This window comes from Notothenia rossii, assembly GCF_949606895.1.
Source record: "Notothenia rossii genome assembly, chromosome: 1".
Taxonomy (NCBI): domain Eukaryota; kingdom Metazoa; phylum Chordata; class Actinopteri; order Perciformes; family Nototheniidae; genus Notothenia; species Notothenia rossii.
The window spans coordinates 79,345,497-79,362,029 of NC_136912.1; the positions used below are offsets into that span (position 1 = coordinate 79,345,497).

Here is a 16,533-nt window from a genome sequence, read left to right on the forward strand (position 1 = left end):
CGCTAACTTCATCACTGTTCCTTTTGATTCTGCTAACACACATTGTACACTGTATTCAGAGGGGTTGTCTCTTACGTGCTGTTGTCCTCTCTCTCCATGCATTTGGTACCAAAACCTGGCTGTTCCAGCAGAGCTTCCAGTAGGTTCTTCATGGCCGGGTTCCCAGGTTCATCATTGCTGTAAATATTTAACCAGAGGGGAGGAGTTATTCCACACGGTAGACCCAACCAATTTACAGCAGAGGAAACATATTATAAATCTGTTGTGTATTGATTAAGGTCAGAGTGAATGTTTGGGTGGAGGCCTACCTGAAGAAGGTGAACTGTTCCCCGTACATCCAGGGCTGCAACTGCAGGGAGGGATACTTCCCAAAGGGAGGAACGATGAGGCTGAAGAGCAAGGCGATCAGCACGAACACAGCCGGCAGCACAATCTGAATCGCAAACAGCCATCAGCTGAACAACTTACACAGAGAGAATGAATAACAGCCATGGAAATAGAGTAGCACAGAGAAACTGACTTTCGTTTTGTTGTGAAAGGGTAACTTTGGTATATTTCAACCTAAATCCTGTTTTCCCACATTCCTGTGTTTAAGTGAGTAATGGGCTAAACAATTTCTGATCGTCCAGTGTTGAGTCAGAGCAGCAACCGATTTCAGAACCAGACAAGCGAGAATTATGTTAACTCAAAAACTATCATACCAGATTAAAAAATGTATTTCAATAAAAAAATGTATTTTTCTGTAGGCTTATTCGCTTACTGTTGTGTAAACATATTATAACAGTCTGAACCTGAGCATGATCAAACACTTGAAGTAGACCTACACTGACGGAGGACATTACATTCCAGCTCAACACTGGAGTAATCAAAAACGTTTTTTCCCCTTCAGTCACTTCAACACAAACATATGGAGAAAGGATTAGCAACAACAAATCCAAAACTAACTGATTAGTCAACTGACTGCCGGAGAGAAGAGAGCACTTGCTCTCATTATGAAAAAAATAAACTCTGTGATGATGGATGGCCTTTGAATCTCGCTCTCTAACAGCTGCTGCTGATATTTGTCATCACCTGAGCAAAGAAGCCCCTGCGGCTCCTTCGAGCGTAAAGCCAGCGTTTAATGAAGAGAGCCCTGAGCTGCTGCCAGGTCAGCCACCAGCCCGTCAGCGGGACCCCCCCTCGGCCATCTCCACTCAGCAGGTCCGTCTCTTGAGGTTCTGCAAGCAGGAGAAAACACAGGTAGAATCCTGTCAGTGCTGTCCAACTGTGATAAGATTAAGACACTTGGGTCGGGGGGTTGGGTTGGGTCACAGCGATAGAAAATTTCTTGATGTGAAACACGACATGACAACGAATGTGGAATTTAAATGTAAAGCTATTGAAAACAAGCAAGCCTCTTATTTCTATACTTTCACAGTTAAAGGTTATGAGTGTGTGTTCAAGAAGTATCTCTTTTTCCATCTGATGGTGTTTTTTAGTACAGGATGATCAGAAAGTACCTTGCTTACGAAGCCTTTTCCTTCCTGGCAGCAATTATGGAAACAAACAATGAAAGTTGGAGACGAAACAGCAGACTCACTGTACATGGAAACAATGTGTGGTATGTACAAAAATCTGTGCCTGGAAGTGTTTGTGCAGACCTGTTTCTGGCTCTTCAGCATCTTGCCTCTCCACCCGTTGCCCGGCTGACGGCTGCTGCCTGCTGGGAGACTCAGCCTGCAGCTCTGGGTCAGCATCGACCCCTGTTTCCTCAGCCACTCGTAAAAAGATCTTGAAATGAGAAGAATGGGCATAATAAAACACAACAAGATTATTCCTTTAGTTGAGGTTAGTGAGAGTTACATTGCCAGGTCTGGGTTAGGGTTAGGTAACAGCCCTTAAAATGATTTTCAGGCCCTGACAGCTGACAGCAGGTGGCAGTAAAAAAAGCTTTGCAGCGGTAAGAAGAGACCGAGCGGTTATTCAGACTGAGTAAAGTCATCAGACTTAGCTATCAGTGCTAATCTGATGCTAATGTTAAACCCACTAAGACCTTGGCTGCTCCACAAATATCCAACACTGCTGATTAGACCTGGCTGAGCTCCTGCAGATCACACAGGTGGGACGACAAGTGCTTTGCTATTTGTTGTCATACGCACAATGGCAAAGGGAATCTTGGATGAGTTCAAGAGTTAAAATGTGAGGCGCTGATGACATGTTGCGCACGCACGCAAACTACGCACGCTCTTAAGCCAGCCGCTTAACAAGCTGAGTTGTTAAGCAGAGTCTCAAAGAAGTGTTGTCCCTATTGGTCTGAACTGTCCCTTTTTTGTCTCTGTTTTCATTAAGAAACCTTAAAAGCCAATTGTTGTGTTCAACATGTATTGGTTCTGGATTGGAAGTGTTCAGCTGGCTGCATTGGACATTTAGTACATTACACGCATAGTGAGGGCAAAATAACTCTTAAGTATGAAGCATCTTAAATAACTATGATTACGTTTATATTGTTTTTCATATTATATTTTCATATAATTATTCATATTTACATCCATTTCATTTTCTTTTGAATTGAACAGTGTGTGAAAAGCAAGTGGATCAAATAGCATATGTAGCCTACAGTATGTATCGATTAAAAACCGATGTAAAAGTCTCACCTCCTCAAGAGTGCTGTCCGACAGGCCGTAGCTGCTGACGCCCAGCTCGCCCAGCCTCTTGTCCAGTTCGGCCAGGAAGACGGCCAGGCTGCTGTCCTTGGCAGCCGCCTGCGGCAGGTTGAGCACCGCCTCGCGCCCAGACTCCTCCACCAGCCTCGCCCCAGGGATGTGTTGCTGCGCCAGGGAGAGCAGCGCCGCAAGGTCTGCCCGTGGAGACGAGGTTAAAGAGAGAGATCATGCTGTGAGTAATCTCTTCAATCGTCAAACTGGTGGTTTTCACAAATTAAAATCCTCCAAAACTAAAATTGTAAAGGCCGAACGGGAATTAAAGACTCACACGAGTTGCTCTCCTCACTTCCCAGGCCGGTGTCTTCACTCATGGATGATTCACTGTCCTAAAAACACAAAGAAGACTTCTTAAAGTCTACAGAGGAAACTACATTACATTGCGTTTAGCTGACGCTTTTATCCAAAGCGACTTACAATAAGTGCGTTCGACCAACAAAATACAAACTTGAAGAAAACAGAATTTATTTATTCATTTATTTAACAGGGACAGTGCACATTAATGAACATTTCTGTAAATGTGCCAGAGTTAGCCAAGAGGCTATTTTTCATCTGTAGTCCCTGGGCAGATTTTAAAAGTCAACCTAAAACACATTTCATTTTAAACAAGTAAATACAATACATTTAAAACATGCAACAGACATTACTGGGATACTTAAATAAAACAATTTAAAATACAGAACATTAAAACAAAACACAGGCAGTGGGTTGTAGCATCTTGTGCATAGGCAGCTGCTCGTCTGGTCTTCAACCTTCCTAAATTCTCCCACACCACGCCGCTCCTTTCACTGGCTTCCAGTAACTGCTAGAATCCACTTCAAGACACTGGTACTTGCGTACCATGCAGTGAATGGATCTGGCCCTTCCTACATCCAGGACATGGTTAAACCGTACACCCCAGCACGTGCACTCCGCTCTGCATCAGCCAAACAGCTCGCTGCACCCGCACTGCGAGGGGGACCCAAGTTCCCATCAGCAAAAACACGTGGGTTTGCTATCCTGGCTCCAAAATGGTGGAATGAGCTCCCCATTGACATCAGGACAGCAGATAGCTTGCTCACCTTCCGGCGCAGACTGAAAACTCATCTCTTTAGACTCCACTTCGAGCGATAGAATTATTAACAAAGCACTTATATACTAATAAAGGACTGGCTTATCTAAAGCCAGTTGAGTAGCACTTGAAATGTTTGGCTCTATGAAACCTGATGTACTTATATGATTCTGTTTTCTTCAAGGTTGTATCTTCCTGGTCGAATGTACTTATTGTAAGTCGCTTTGGATAAAAGCGTCAGCTAAATGTAATGTAATGTAATGTTGTAAGGAGCAGAAGATTGGGTCAGTGCCGGCAGAGCTGATTCCCCACTAACCATATTTTGAGCTTTGATTTAAATAAAGTGAATGTGGTCTGGTCTCTGATTGGAGGTGGGATTCATATAAGTACATCAGGTTTCATAGAGCTAAAAAATGTCAAGTGCTACTCAACTGGCTTTAGATAAGCCAGTCCTTTATTAGTATATACAGTGGGGCAAAAAAGTATTTAGTCAGCCACCAATTGTGCAAGTTCTCCCACTTAAAAAGATGAGAGGCCTGTAATTTTCTTCCTAGGTATACCTCAACTATGAGAGACAGGAGGAGAAAAGAAATTCCAGAAAATCACATTGTCTGATTTTTAATTAATTAATTGGTAAATTCCTCGGTAAAATATGTATTTGGTCACCTACAAACAAACAAGATTTCTGGCTCTCACAGACCTGTAACTTCTTCTTTAAGAGCCCCCTCTGTCCTCCACTTGTTAACTGTATTCATGGCACCTGTTTGAACTCGTTATCAGTATAAAAGACACCTGTCCACAACCTCAAACAGTCACACTCCAAACTCCACAATGGCCAAGACCAAAGAGCTGTCAAAGGACACCAGAAACAAAATTGTAGACCTGCACCAGGCTGGGAAGACTGAACCTGCAATAGGTAAGCAGCTTGGTGTGAAGAAATCAACTGTGGGAGCAATTATTAGAAAATGGAAGACATACAAGACCACTGATAATCTCCCTCGATCTGGGGCTCCACGCAAGATCTCACCCCGTGGGGTCAAAATGATCACAAGAACGGTGAGCAAAAATCCCAGAACCACACGGGGGGACCTAGTCAATGACCTGCAGAGAGCTGGGACCAAAGTAACAAAGGCTACCATCAGTAACACACTACGCCGCCAGGGACTCAAATCCTGCAGTGCCAGACGTGTCCCCCTGCTTAAGCCAGTACATGTCCAGGCCCGTCTGAAGTTTGCTAGAGTGCATTTAGATGATCCAGAAGAGGATTGGGAGAATGTCATATGGTCAGTTGAAACCAAAATAGAACTTTTTGGTAAAAACTCAACTAGACGTGTTTGGAGGAGAAAGAATGCTGAGTTGCATCAAAAGAACACCATACCTACTGTGAAACATGGGGGTGGAAACATCATGCTTTGGGGCTGTTTTTCTGCAAAGGGACCAGGACGACTGATCCGTGTAAAGGAAAGAATGAATGGGGCCATGTATCGTGAGATTTTGAGTGACAACCTCCTTCCATCAGCAAGGGCATTGAAGATGAAACGTGGCTGGGTCTTTCAGCATGACAATGATCCCAAACACACCGCCCGGGCAACGAAGGAGTGGCTTCGTAAGAAGCATTTCAAGGTCCTGGAGTGGCCTAGCCAGTCTCCAGATCTCAACCCCATAGAAAATCTTTGGAGGGAGTTGAAAGTCTGTGTTGCCCAGCGACAGCCCCAAAACATCACTGCTCTAGAGGAGATCTGCATGAATTTTTTGTTCTCATTTTGTCTCTCATAGTTGAGGTATACCTAGGATGAAAATTAAAGGCCTCTCTCATCTTTTTAAGTGGGAGAACTTGCACAATTGGTGGCTGACTAAATAATTGTTTGCCCCACTGTAAGTGCTTTGTTAATAGTTCTATCGCTCAAAGTGGAGTCGAAAGAGATGAGTTTTCAGTCTGCGCCGGAAGGTGTGTAAGCTTTCTGCTGTCCTGATGTCAATGGGGAGCTCATTCCACCATTTTGGAGCCAGGATAGCAAACCCACGTGTCTTTGCTGATGGGAACTTGGGTCCCCCTCGCAGTGCATTTGCAGCGAGCCGTTTGGCTGATGCAGAGCAGAGTGCACGTGTTGGGGTGTACGGTTTAACCATGTCCTGGATGTAGGAAGGGCCAGATCCATTTGCAGCATGGTAGGCAAGTACCATTGTCTTGAAGTGGATTCTAGCAGTTACCGGAAGCCAGTGAAGGGTGCGGAGGAGCAGCGTGGTGTGGGAGAATTTAGGAAGGTTGAAGACCAGACGAGCAGCTGCATTCCGGATGAGCTGCAGAGGTCGGATGGCATATGCAGGTAGACCAGCCAGGAGGGAGTTGCAGTAGTCTAGGCGTGACTACAGTCACAAAGATATTAGTAGGACATGTATATAATGATAATGCATTTTTTACAGACTTCTTTCAAAGCCCTTAAGGACACCTTCATTTCCTTTAGGTCAGTGTTTCTCAGACTTTTTCATACCAAGGACCACTTACACAGATTACAAATCGCCTGAAAATGGTACAAACAAGTGGCAACATGTGTGATGAAGGTGTTGCGCTGGGCTATATCATGCAATCGAAAGTGAAACTTAACCTCGCTCCATTGCGGAGATTTTCCCACGAGAGTGCTGTAAACTTAAATATATGTATTTATTTAAAATAAGAAATTTTACCAATATACTCACGGACCACTAGGGGGCGCTCACGGACCACCAGTGGTGGTCGTCCGCGGACCACACTTTGAGAAGCACTGCTTTAGGTGCATGCCATTTTACATATTATTTTTTTCTTTATGTCCTTCCCACACTTTTGTAATCACCCCATCTAATTTACTGAACAGGATCTTTCCAAGATATAAACACAAAAATGCAAACTTTAGTTTTTTGTCATGAAAATATATTTGGTGTATGCATGTAACGGCTTGAATGTGAAGCAAAGCATAAATACGTGACTCATTAATTACAGTTTAGAGAGGGATAAAAACAGACCTTGAGAGGAGGCAGCTTGCTGGTGCTGGTGCTGTTGCTTGTGCTGGTGCAGATACTGGTGCTGCTGGGAGTGCTGGTCTCCAGTCCCTCCCTCTTCACCACAGTGAGGTAGTAGCCAGATCCAAGGCGGGACTTCAGGAAGAGTGGTGAGCCATAGCAGCACAGCTTCCCCTGAGAGATGATGGCGATCCGATCGCCTAGCAGCTCTGCCTCATCCATGTAGTGAGTGGACAGGATGATGGTCCGGTCTGAGGGGGACAGAGAGGGGGAATACAGATTGACTATTTCTTCTCTTTTGTGATGAAGTAATCTTGTAATTGAAGTTAAGACAAAAAAGAGCTTTAAGGTAGTAACTCCAAAAAAGCATTGTTGTTTTGGAGGTTGAGGCTTAAATGCCTTTGTGAACTTTTGGGGTTACGGCCTTTTAAAATGTTTACCCTTATTTAAAAAACAGTGAGATCTCAAGCTGTTGTCCTTCACCTTTTCTATATTTGAGCAGCAAATCCCAGATCCCTCTGCGGGAGTAAGGATCAACCCCTGCTGTGGGCTCATCCAGAACAACCACCTTCGAGCCTCCGACAAACGCGATCGCCACAGACAGCTTCCTCTGCATGCCACCTGACAGAAAAACAAGAGGGCGTTTACATTTGTAACAGATTTATTTTTAAAGATGAAACACCCTCAATAAAATATATGCAGTCATTATACAACCTAGCAAGTCTACCAGAGAGGTTTTTGGTCTGTTCATGTCGTTTGTGCAGCAGGCCGACGTCTTCCAGCAGAGTGTCCATCTCAGCTTTCACCTCTGCTTCAGATAAACCCTTCAGGCACCCATAAAACCAAACATGCTCCTCCACTGTTAGTCTGAGGAAAAGGGATTCAAAGAAAGAGTGAGTGCATGAGTCATTTCATAAATAATCACACAAAAACAATCAAAGAGCAGTGCAGTAACTGTCAGATGCCAGAAAGACAAGCCTTACATGTCGAACAGGACATTGTGCTGTGGACAAACTCCCAGTGTCCTCCGGATGATGTCCATGTCATGGCGGATGTCCATTCCCTTAATGTAGACAGTGCCCGAGGTAGGTGGGAACAGGCCAGTCAGGACCGATCTGACGAACATCAGACACATTAGAATATATACTTAGTTAAAGCACACCTTCCACTTTAAATTAGTAATACAAATAAGAAAGACTGAACTGATGCTGATTTAGTAACTATATAATCCCCCATTAATAACCCAAAAGATGGCATGGCATCTACTCAAATTGCATTCAACCTAAGTTCTACTTGAAATCCTTGGAAAAGTAAACCTCAAAGTTGCCCTCATACTCATCATCATTGAACACAGTGGTAGACCTCAGCTCAGCAAGACGGCTGCTTACATGGTGGTGGTTTTGCCTGCTCCGTTGTGTCCGAGGAAGGAAGTGATCTGCCCCTCGTAGAACTTTAGGTTCAGGTGATTGACGGCCAGTTTGGCTCCTTTCTTGTAGATTTTCACCAGGTTTCTGACGCTCACACCCATGACCAGGTTATCGGGCTCCGGTTCAATGTGATCTAATGACAGAAAATGATATTTATTTAGAAGGTAAAATGAAACATTACATCTTAGTAAATACTGGGGAATTACAATGTTTGGTCGAGCCAAAGTGCTGTACATGTAATAAAAACACATTACTACAATCACAAAAAAAACAAAACAATTAAAAACAGATATATAAAAAACACAGGCAAAAGTCAAGAGTTGTGCTCCGCTCTGACTAAAAGGCCAGGGAGAAGAAGTGTGTTTTAAGAGTAGAACCTCACATGGAGGGGCAGAGTGTTCCAGAGCCTAGGGCCAGCTGCTGCGAAGGCTCGGTGCCCTCTGGTTTTGAGCCTGGTCTTGGGCACTATCGGCAACAGCTGGTCAGCAGACCTTAAAGCTCTGGCTGGGGTGTAGCGATGAAGGAGTTTGGCTATATAGGCAGGAGCCAGCCCATTTAGTGCTTTAAAAACAAATAAAAGGATTTTAAAATCAATTCGGAACCGAATTGGAAACCAGTGTAGTAAGGCCAGAATTGGGGTGATGTGGTCACGCTTTTTGTGGCCAGTCAGAAGACGTGCAGCTGCGTTATGGACTAGCTGCAGGCGTTTAATTGAGGCCTGGTCCATACCCACGTATAGAGCGTTGCAGTAATCCAGTCTTGAGGATACGAAGGCATTAATAACCTTTTCTAAGTCTTTAAAAGATAAATACGACTTGGTTTTGGCCAATAGTCTTATTTAAAAAGCAGGATTTGACTACGCTGCTGACCTGCTTGTCGAATTTAAAAGTGCTATTGAAGGTCACTCCAAGGTTTATGACAGAGGGGAGGATGTTTTTATTGAGAGAGCCCAGAATATCAACCGGAGAGGCTGGAGGTTGGGGTCCAAAAAAGATGACCTCAGTCTTGTTATCGTTGAGGTTGAGAAAGTATTTTGCTCAGCCAGGATTTTATCTCTGCTAAGCAGTCCATCAACTGCTGTAGTGAGTGTTTGACATTTGCTTTGAGAGGCAGATAGATCTGTACATCGTCGGCGTAGCAGTAGAAGGGAATATCGTGTTTTGTAAGAATTTAACCTAGGGGCAGTATGTACAGTAGAAAAAGGATGGGGCCCAGAATAGAGCCTTGGGGAACCCCACAGGTAAGAGGGGCTTTGGCAGAGGAGAAGGCACCTAGCTGCACTGAGAAGCTACAGTCTGTCAGGTAAGACCTGAACCATGCAAGGGCAGAGCTTGTGATGCCAGTGGACTGCTCAAGCCGTGACAACTGGATGCTATGGTCCACAGCTGTCAGGTCTAACAGCACCAGGACAGCTGGGCTACCTGAGTCGGTGTCTAGGAGCAGATCATTAAAAACTCTTAAAAAGGGCTGCTTCAGTGCTGTGCATGGGTTGAAACTTTTCATGGATGCCATGCGTGGTTAAGAAAGACTGCAGCTGGGCGTAGACTACTCGCTCCAGGGCTTTAGATAAAAAAGGTAGCTGGGAAATGGGCCTAAAATTTGCGAGAATGGAAGGGTCGAGATTTTTCTTTTTAAGTAGTGGCTTGACCACGGCATGTTTGAAGGCAGCTGGGACACATCCTGAGCTAAGAGAGGTGTTTATAAGCAATAAAAGACTTGCTCCAACTGAATCGAAAACATCTGAGAAGGCAAGAGGGAATGCTGTCTGAGGTGCAGTTTGTCGGCCGCAGGTGCTTGACTACTGCCGAGAGGGATACAGGCTCAAAGTGGTCGAGGACAGCAGGGCACAGAAAAGGAGCCCTAAACACACATTTCCAGAGGCTCAGCCAAAGAAAGCCGACTGTGGCTTTAAAGGTCACCTATCATGCAATATTTAGGCAATAGCATAGGTCTCAGACATATACAAATGTATAAAAAACATGTCTATGAAGTGTTTTGCTCAAAATACCAAACAGATCACCCATTCTAGCCATGCCTAATATCCCTCTATTTCACTTCCTGTTACTAAATTGCTGATTCGGGGTTTAAAGCTTTAAAAAAAAAAGAAAGGGGGGCAGAGCTTATGCCTGCTCATGCGGGAACCGGCAGATACTGTTTAAAATAAATGCTAGGGTGATGAAACTCCAAAACCACATCAAGGATTATTTCTGAAACATTATGGAGCTCAAAGGCTTTCTCTCTTGCAAGGTGAGTTCCTTTTTATTTCCTGCTTCTTCACACATGTACTCTCTCCAGTACTGGTTAGCTCTGAATGTTAGCGATGCTTGCTAATGTAAACAAAGGCCATATTACGTCGGCATTGATTCTTCACCACGGATGGGAAATCTAGATCAGCTCGTTGTAGCCCAATTTTCCGAGATTTGCGCACGCAAGAAAAGAGAAAGGGTTTTATTTTCGGACACTTTGAGCATTTCCACTGCTGCGGGTAGCCCCGTTTAAGTGTCCTTAATCATCCTCAAGCGGCCAGGCCAGTTTTTGTTAGCCTTTCCATATAGCGTAGCACCGGGCTAGTGGGTACTGTTTTCCTCATTTTCCGGCCCCATAAAATCGTGGTTCTATCAGGCCAGGACCAGGGCTGAACTAGTGACGTCAACACTCTCGACTGCTGATTGGTCAGAAAGAATCGTCACAAGATCGCGCGCGAGATCATCCCTAGTGTCGCATATATATCTAGAAGTAAGCTTGCAGCATTTATATACACAGCATTTTTGTAAACGGAGGAGCTACAAAAATGGCAACGTCAAAGAAAAGCTGTCGTTCCTCCATCTCACTGGCCAAAAAAAAGTTGATCACCCCGCCTACACTGCGTTGCTACCCCAGGTCCTAAACTATAATAGAAATGTGCCACGGCCTCGGACGGCCAGCGAGGCAGCCCGAGGCCTGAGCAAGGACGCTTAGGGACGCTTAAACGGGGCTACCCCTCTGCAGTGGAAATGTGCCATTTGTGAGTAACCTGACATGCCGGGGACACATGTTTCTGCAAAAAGTGCATTTTGAATGATAGGTCCCCTTTAATGTATCTTTGGATTACTGTGACAGTTTAACTTAGAAGTGAAAGAGAAACATCCGCTTGGTTGAAATGACTTCACAAGTGTTGTACCTCCATCCTGTTCTCCAGGTGCGGGGGGGATGGGCATGCCTGCCTCCAGAGGAATTCCTCCCCAATAGTTGATTTGGAAAATGAAGTACCAGGGCCTGGGGATCCCATATTCTCCTGGTGTGAAAAAAACCAGATAAAATGTTATCCCGTGCTACATTTTGATGATACTGGTGAGTGCAATGTTAAGCTAATATACAGATACATTGGCCAATACTACAACAAAACAACACTTAATTTAGTAATACTTAGTAGCAGTGAATCATTTTAATACTTAAGAAATCACTTAATAAAAAATAATGTATTACTGAATTTATATTTGATGATTTAACCAAAACAAACAAACACATAAAAGCAGTTTTAAGGTCCAGCTTTCAAATTTGCATTTTTCTGAATAAATGATTATCTGTAAAGAAGGATTCTTTGTCCTGTATAAATGAAAATCAAGCCAGAAGTATGGTACATTTTATAAGTGATCCTTGAACTAAAAGTTTATAGTTTGCTGAAGACAGAGATCTGTACTCAATATCCCCCTAACTGTAACTCAACAAAAATAAAAGCGCAGAACATTTCCAATGTTTATTTCTAGAATAAAGTTCCATAGTCGCACCGGGAAACACTGCTTCGATGTACCAGGCTGCAGTGGCGTAGATGAAGGCGTCCACGTAGAGCATGACTATAGAGGTGGTGAAGCTGTACGAGTCTCCTTGTACAGGGCTGGAGCGGAGGTTGTACCACTGGATGCCTACGCCCTGCTCTTCATACTGAGAGAAATACTCACAGCCGAAGCCAAAGGCCACAGGGGAAAGAAAGCTCTGATGAAAGAGGAACAAGCACATTATTATCCTGGCACAAGGACACTTTACACAATTCTGTAACAATGGCCAGGAAGAAATAACTTCTTTGTTATTGAAACTCATAGGATTTAATTTATGGCTTACTGATATCATATGGGCATTGAGTCTTGCTACAATTTCTGAAAACTATATGTATTCATGCATCTAGAAAATGTCTTTCTAGTACTATATATATATATATATATATATATATATATATACACAGTGGGGCAAAAAAGTATTTAGTCAGCCACCAATTGTGCAAGTTCTCCCACTTAAAAAGATGAGAGAGGCCTGTAATTTTCATCCTAGGTATACCTCAACTATGAGAGTCAAAATGAGAAAAAAAAAAAAATCCAGACAATCACATTGTCAGATTTTTAAAGATGTTTTTTGGAAGTTATTATGGAAAATAAGTATTTGGTCACCTACAAACAAACAAGATTTCTGGCTCTCACAGACCTGTAACTTCTTCTTTAAGAGCATCCTCTGTCCTCCACTTGTTAACTGTATTAATGGCACCTGTTTGAACTCGTTATCAGTATAAAAGACACCTGTCCACAACCTCAAACAGTCACACTCCAAACTCCACAATGGCCAAGACCAAAGAGCTGTCAAAGGACACCAGAAACAAAATAGACCAAAATGTAGACCTGCACCAGGCTGGGAAGGCTGAATCTGCAATAGGTAAGCAGCTTGGTGTGAAGAAATCAACTGTGGGAGCACTTATTAGAAAATGGAAGACATACAAGACCACTGATAATCTCCCTCGATCTGGGGCTCCACGCAAGATCTCACCCCGTGGGGTCAAAATGATTACAAGAGAACGGTGAGCAAAAATCCCAGAACCACACGGGGGGAACTAGTCAATGACCTGCAGAGAGCTGGGACCAAAGTAACAAAGGCTACCATCAGTAACACTCTACGCCGCCAGGGACCCAAATCCTGCAGTGCCAGACGTGTCCCCCTGCTTAAGCCAGTACATGTCCAGGCCCGTCTGAAGTTTGCTAGAGAGCATTTAGATGATCCAGAAGAGGATTGGGAGAATGTCATATGGTCAGATGAAACCAAAATATAACTTTTTGGTAAAAACTCAACTAGACGTGTTTGGAGGAGAAAGAATGCTGAGTTGCATCCAAAGAACACCATACCTATTGTGAAACATGGGGGTGGAAACATCATGCTTTGGGGCTGTTTTTCTGCAAAGGGACCAGGACGACTGATCCGTGTAAAGGAAAGAATGAATGGGGCCATGTATCGTGAGATTTTGAGTGACAACCTCCTTCCATCAGCAAGGGCATTGAAGATGAAACGTGGCTGGGTCTTTCAGCATGACAATGATCCCAAACACACCGCCCGGGCAACGAAGGAGTGGCTTCGTAAGAAGCATTTCAAGGTCCTGGAGTGGCCTAGCCAGTCTCCAGATCTCAACCCCATAGAAAATCTTTGGAGGGAGTTGAAAGTCTGTGTTGCCCAGCTACAGCCCCAAAACATCACTGCTCTAGAGGAGATCTGCATGGAGGAATGGGCCAAAATACCAGCAACAGTGTGTGAAAACCTTGTGAAGACTTACAGAACACGTTTGACCTCTGTCATTGCCAACAAAGGGTATTTAACAAACTATTGAGATGAACTTTTGTTATTGACCAAATACTTATTTTCCACCATAATTTGCAAATAAATTCTTTAAAAATCAGACAATGTGATTTTCTGGATTTTTTTTTTCTCCTTTTGTCTCTCATAGTTGAGGTATACCTAGGATGAAAATTACAGGCCTCTCATCTTTTTAAGTGGGAGAACTTGCACAATTGGTGGCTGACTAAATACTTTTTTGCCCCACTGTATATATATATATATATATATATATATATATATATATATATATAGGCAGAATATCTATACATATTTACTTACAGCGATGACTTTGTAGGTGGTGTTGAGGCGGTCTCTCCAGGCTACACACAGTACGTACGGCAGGTACAGCCCGAAGTAGATCAGCCCTCCACAGGCAGCAGCCAGGTTGGCTTTAGAGAAGAAGGTACTGATGAGGAAACACTGCATGATGGTGGCGGTGGCAAACGCCGTCAGGAAGAAAAACACAACAAGTGGGTTGCTGTACGGCAGGATGTCCCCCACCTGAGAGGAAGAGAAAATAAAAGTTAGGAGGCTAAACAGTGGCTTCAGGAGGATAAATGTTACAGATAAAGGAATGCTATACATTCAACATTTTAAGAAGCTTTGAACCTGAACACATTGAATTGTACACATTATCATCAGTTGAATCTGACTGCACTATTCATATTATTTTTTACAGCTCTATGTTTTCTTTATTGATCAACCGTCTGTTTTGTATCTAAGTGAGCATCTTTTCTTTGATATGTTTTGCGTCGAGTGAGTGGTTATCTTGCCTTTAGCATAGCGATGAGGAGCCCTGCGGAGACAAGGAAAGGAACGATGCTGCTGATGAACCAGCTGAGCCACAGCGTTCCCGTTCCCAGACCCATAATCCTCATGGTTTCCTTCAGCCTCGCCTCCTTCTCGTACACTACGCCTTTGATGATCATCGCCACCGAGTAGATCCAGGCCAGCGTCATGAAGAGTGGCAGAGAGCGGTTCAGCACTCGAAGGAAACTGGTAAAAAAAAAGTATGAAAGTAAGAAAAGGTGAGAAAATACTAATGTAGTTCTAGTCTTAAGCCATGGATTGTTGATGACAAATAAAATACTTATTCATGTTTTCCTGTGGGGACTTACCCACTTGGTGTACTTGAGAAAGGGAATGAATAGCCAACATGATCATGTGGGACTGTGTCCCCAGTTCCTAAAAACATGAATGTACAACATTTGACTTACACATCATCCACATAGCAGGGGTAGGGCATCTGCTGGATGTAGATGCCGGTTGTTTGTTGAACTCCGGTCAGGATGCGGCTCACCGCTCTCTCCACCAGGTCCTGGACGTACACAAAGCCACCCCAAATGTAGCGCATATCATTAAAAGGGTCGGCTGCTGGACCAGGGTCCCAAAACCTGAAGGAAAAATACCAAAATTACATTTTGAATATATCTGAATATCAACTTTAATTTGAAAATGCGTATTTACTAGAAAGCAAAAGCTGTTTCCTAGAAATTCCAATGAAGAAGTTCTGCATTAAGTAAAAAACAAGATATTTTGGAGCTTCCTGAGTACCTGTCCTTGATCTTGTTGGTCCGGGTCACATCATCAATGTCCATTCGGATTTTGTATTTCACGTGGGGCGGCAGGTTAGGGGATGAGGAGTTAGGAAGCAGGAAAACAACACCTGCCCAAAACTGCCGGTCCTCTAGAAGCTCTAACGCCCTGTCAACCATCTGACCTTCAGTGTCCAACCCCTCCAGCTTGTTTAGAGAGAAACACTGAGGGGATAGGAGGAAACACCAAAGTCATTAATAACAAACGACAGGGAAGAAGAGCTGAAGTTTACTTACATTGTTAGAGGACTAAGAGGACTATTTACTACCCTACCATCAAACCTTTTTAAAGAATATAAAACAGGTGCTCAAAAAGGATGGCCATGTTAAAAAAGAAATATAACAGAAGCTGTTGTCAGTAAGAGGCTAGAATCTCTGACATGAAGAAAAATCAAGAATGCCAAAGGAAGAGAACCTCAGAGACTTGTGAGAGGGTGGAGATGGTGTGGCCGAGGTTGTTGTAGATGTCCAGCCAGTTAGGAGGCGCTCCGGGTCTCTTCGGGGTGCCTGGGGGGGGCGTGGACAGGAAACGAGCGATCCTTGAGGCCGTCCAGGTCGTGTTCTCTAGTCTCAGGTTGACCAGTACTGCGACCTCTGGACGCTTCAACAAATCCTGTCATACACACAAACACATTAAATATAAAAAAAAGGTCTTTGCACCAAATGTGTTAAAATACATGTATCCCCCCTGTGAAGAGTCAGCAGTCAGACCTGCAGTAGCTGAATCTCCAAACTGTTCTCCATGTAATACTTGACTCGCGGCCCCACTTCCATCCAGGCCTCATTCAGATCCTGGAGGATCTGCAGGTCCTCAAAGGGCTTGTTCACCTTCAGCAGAAACGTGTAGTTAGCTTAGATGGATGTATTTGTTTCACAATGCCTTACATTTTCTACAACAACTACAGAATATGTTTTCAATTATTAAGATAGAGTTAAAAGCCTGAGAAAGCCTCCCAGATTCACTGAGAGTTGACTACCTCTTTCATGACTTCCTGAACTGCAGGGGTGTCTGGTGTGTACAGCAGTTTTCCAATAAACAGAGGTTTTATCCCTCGCCACACAATGCGGGACAGAGGGTTGGACTCCAGGCCGTGGATCAAACTTTTACAGAATGGAGCTGCGTTGAGAAAAGAACA

General features: G+C 43.8%; 1 protein-coding gene across 3 annotated transcripts in view; it reads right to left on the reverse strand.

Annotated features, from left to right (window-relative positions):
* The window catches only part of abca7 (ATP-binding cassette, sub-family A (ABC1), member 7), a 35,404-nt gene that overhangs the window by 11,246 nt on the left and 7,625 nt on the right, over nt 1-16,533 (reverse strand). For 2 of the 3 annotated variants that reach the window (XM_079649042.1, XM_079649044.1), the window contains 21 exons: nt 16,375-16,514; nt 16,109-16,225; nt 15,813-16,010; nt 15,357-15,562; nt 15,020-15,196; nt 14,576-14,798; nt 14,082-14,303; nt 11,942-12,146; nt 11,335-11,448; nt 8,136-8,307; nt 7,731-7,862; nt 7,475-7,614; nt 7,231-7,368; nt 6,751-6,998; nt 2,971-3,028; nt 2,634-2,836; nt 1,641-1,770; nt 1,500-1,523; nt 1,072-1,217; nt 309-433; nt 76-177 (listed from right to left, as the gene is read on the reverse strand). In XM_079649042.1, the coding sequence (XP_079505168.1) occupies nt 76-177; nt 309-433; nt 1,072-1,217; nt 1,500-1,523; nt 1,641-1,770; nt 2,634-2,836; nt 2,971-3,028; nt 6,751-6,998; nt 7,231-7,368; nt 7,475-7,614; nt 7,731-7,862; nt 8,136-8,307; nt 11,335-11,448; nt 11,942-12,146; nt 14,082-14,303; nt 14,576-14,798; nt 15,020-15,196; nt 15,357-15,562; nt 15,813-16,010; nt 16,109-16,225; nt 16,375-16,514 (3,220 nt within the window). The remainder of the gene's footprint in view (nt 1-75; nt 178-308; nt 434-1,071; nt 1,218-1,499; nt 1,524-1,640; nt 1,771-2,633; nt 2,837-2,970; nt 3,029-6,750; nt 6,999-7,230; nt 7,369-7,474; nt 7,615-7,730; nt 7,863-8,135; nt 8,308-11,334; nt 11,449-11,941; nt 12,147-14,081; nt 14,304-14,575; nt 14,799-15,019; nt 15,197-15,356; nt 15,563-15,812; nt 16,011-16,108; nt 16,226-16,374; nt 16,515-16,533) is intronic. The other variant, XM_079649043.1, reaches the window with a different exon arrangement.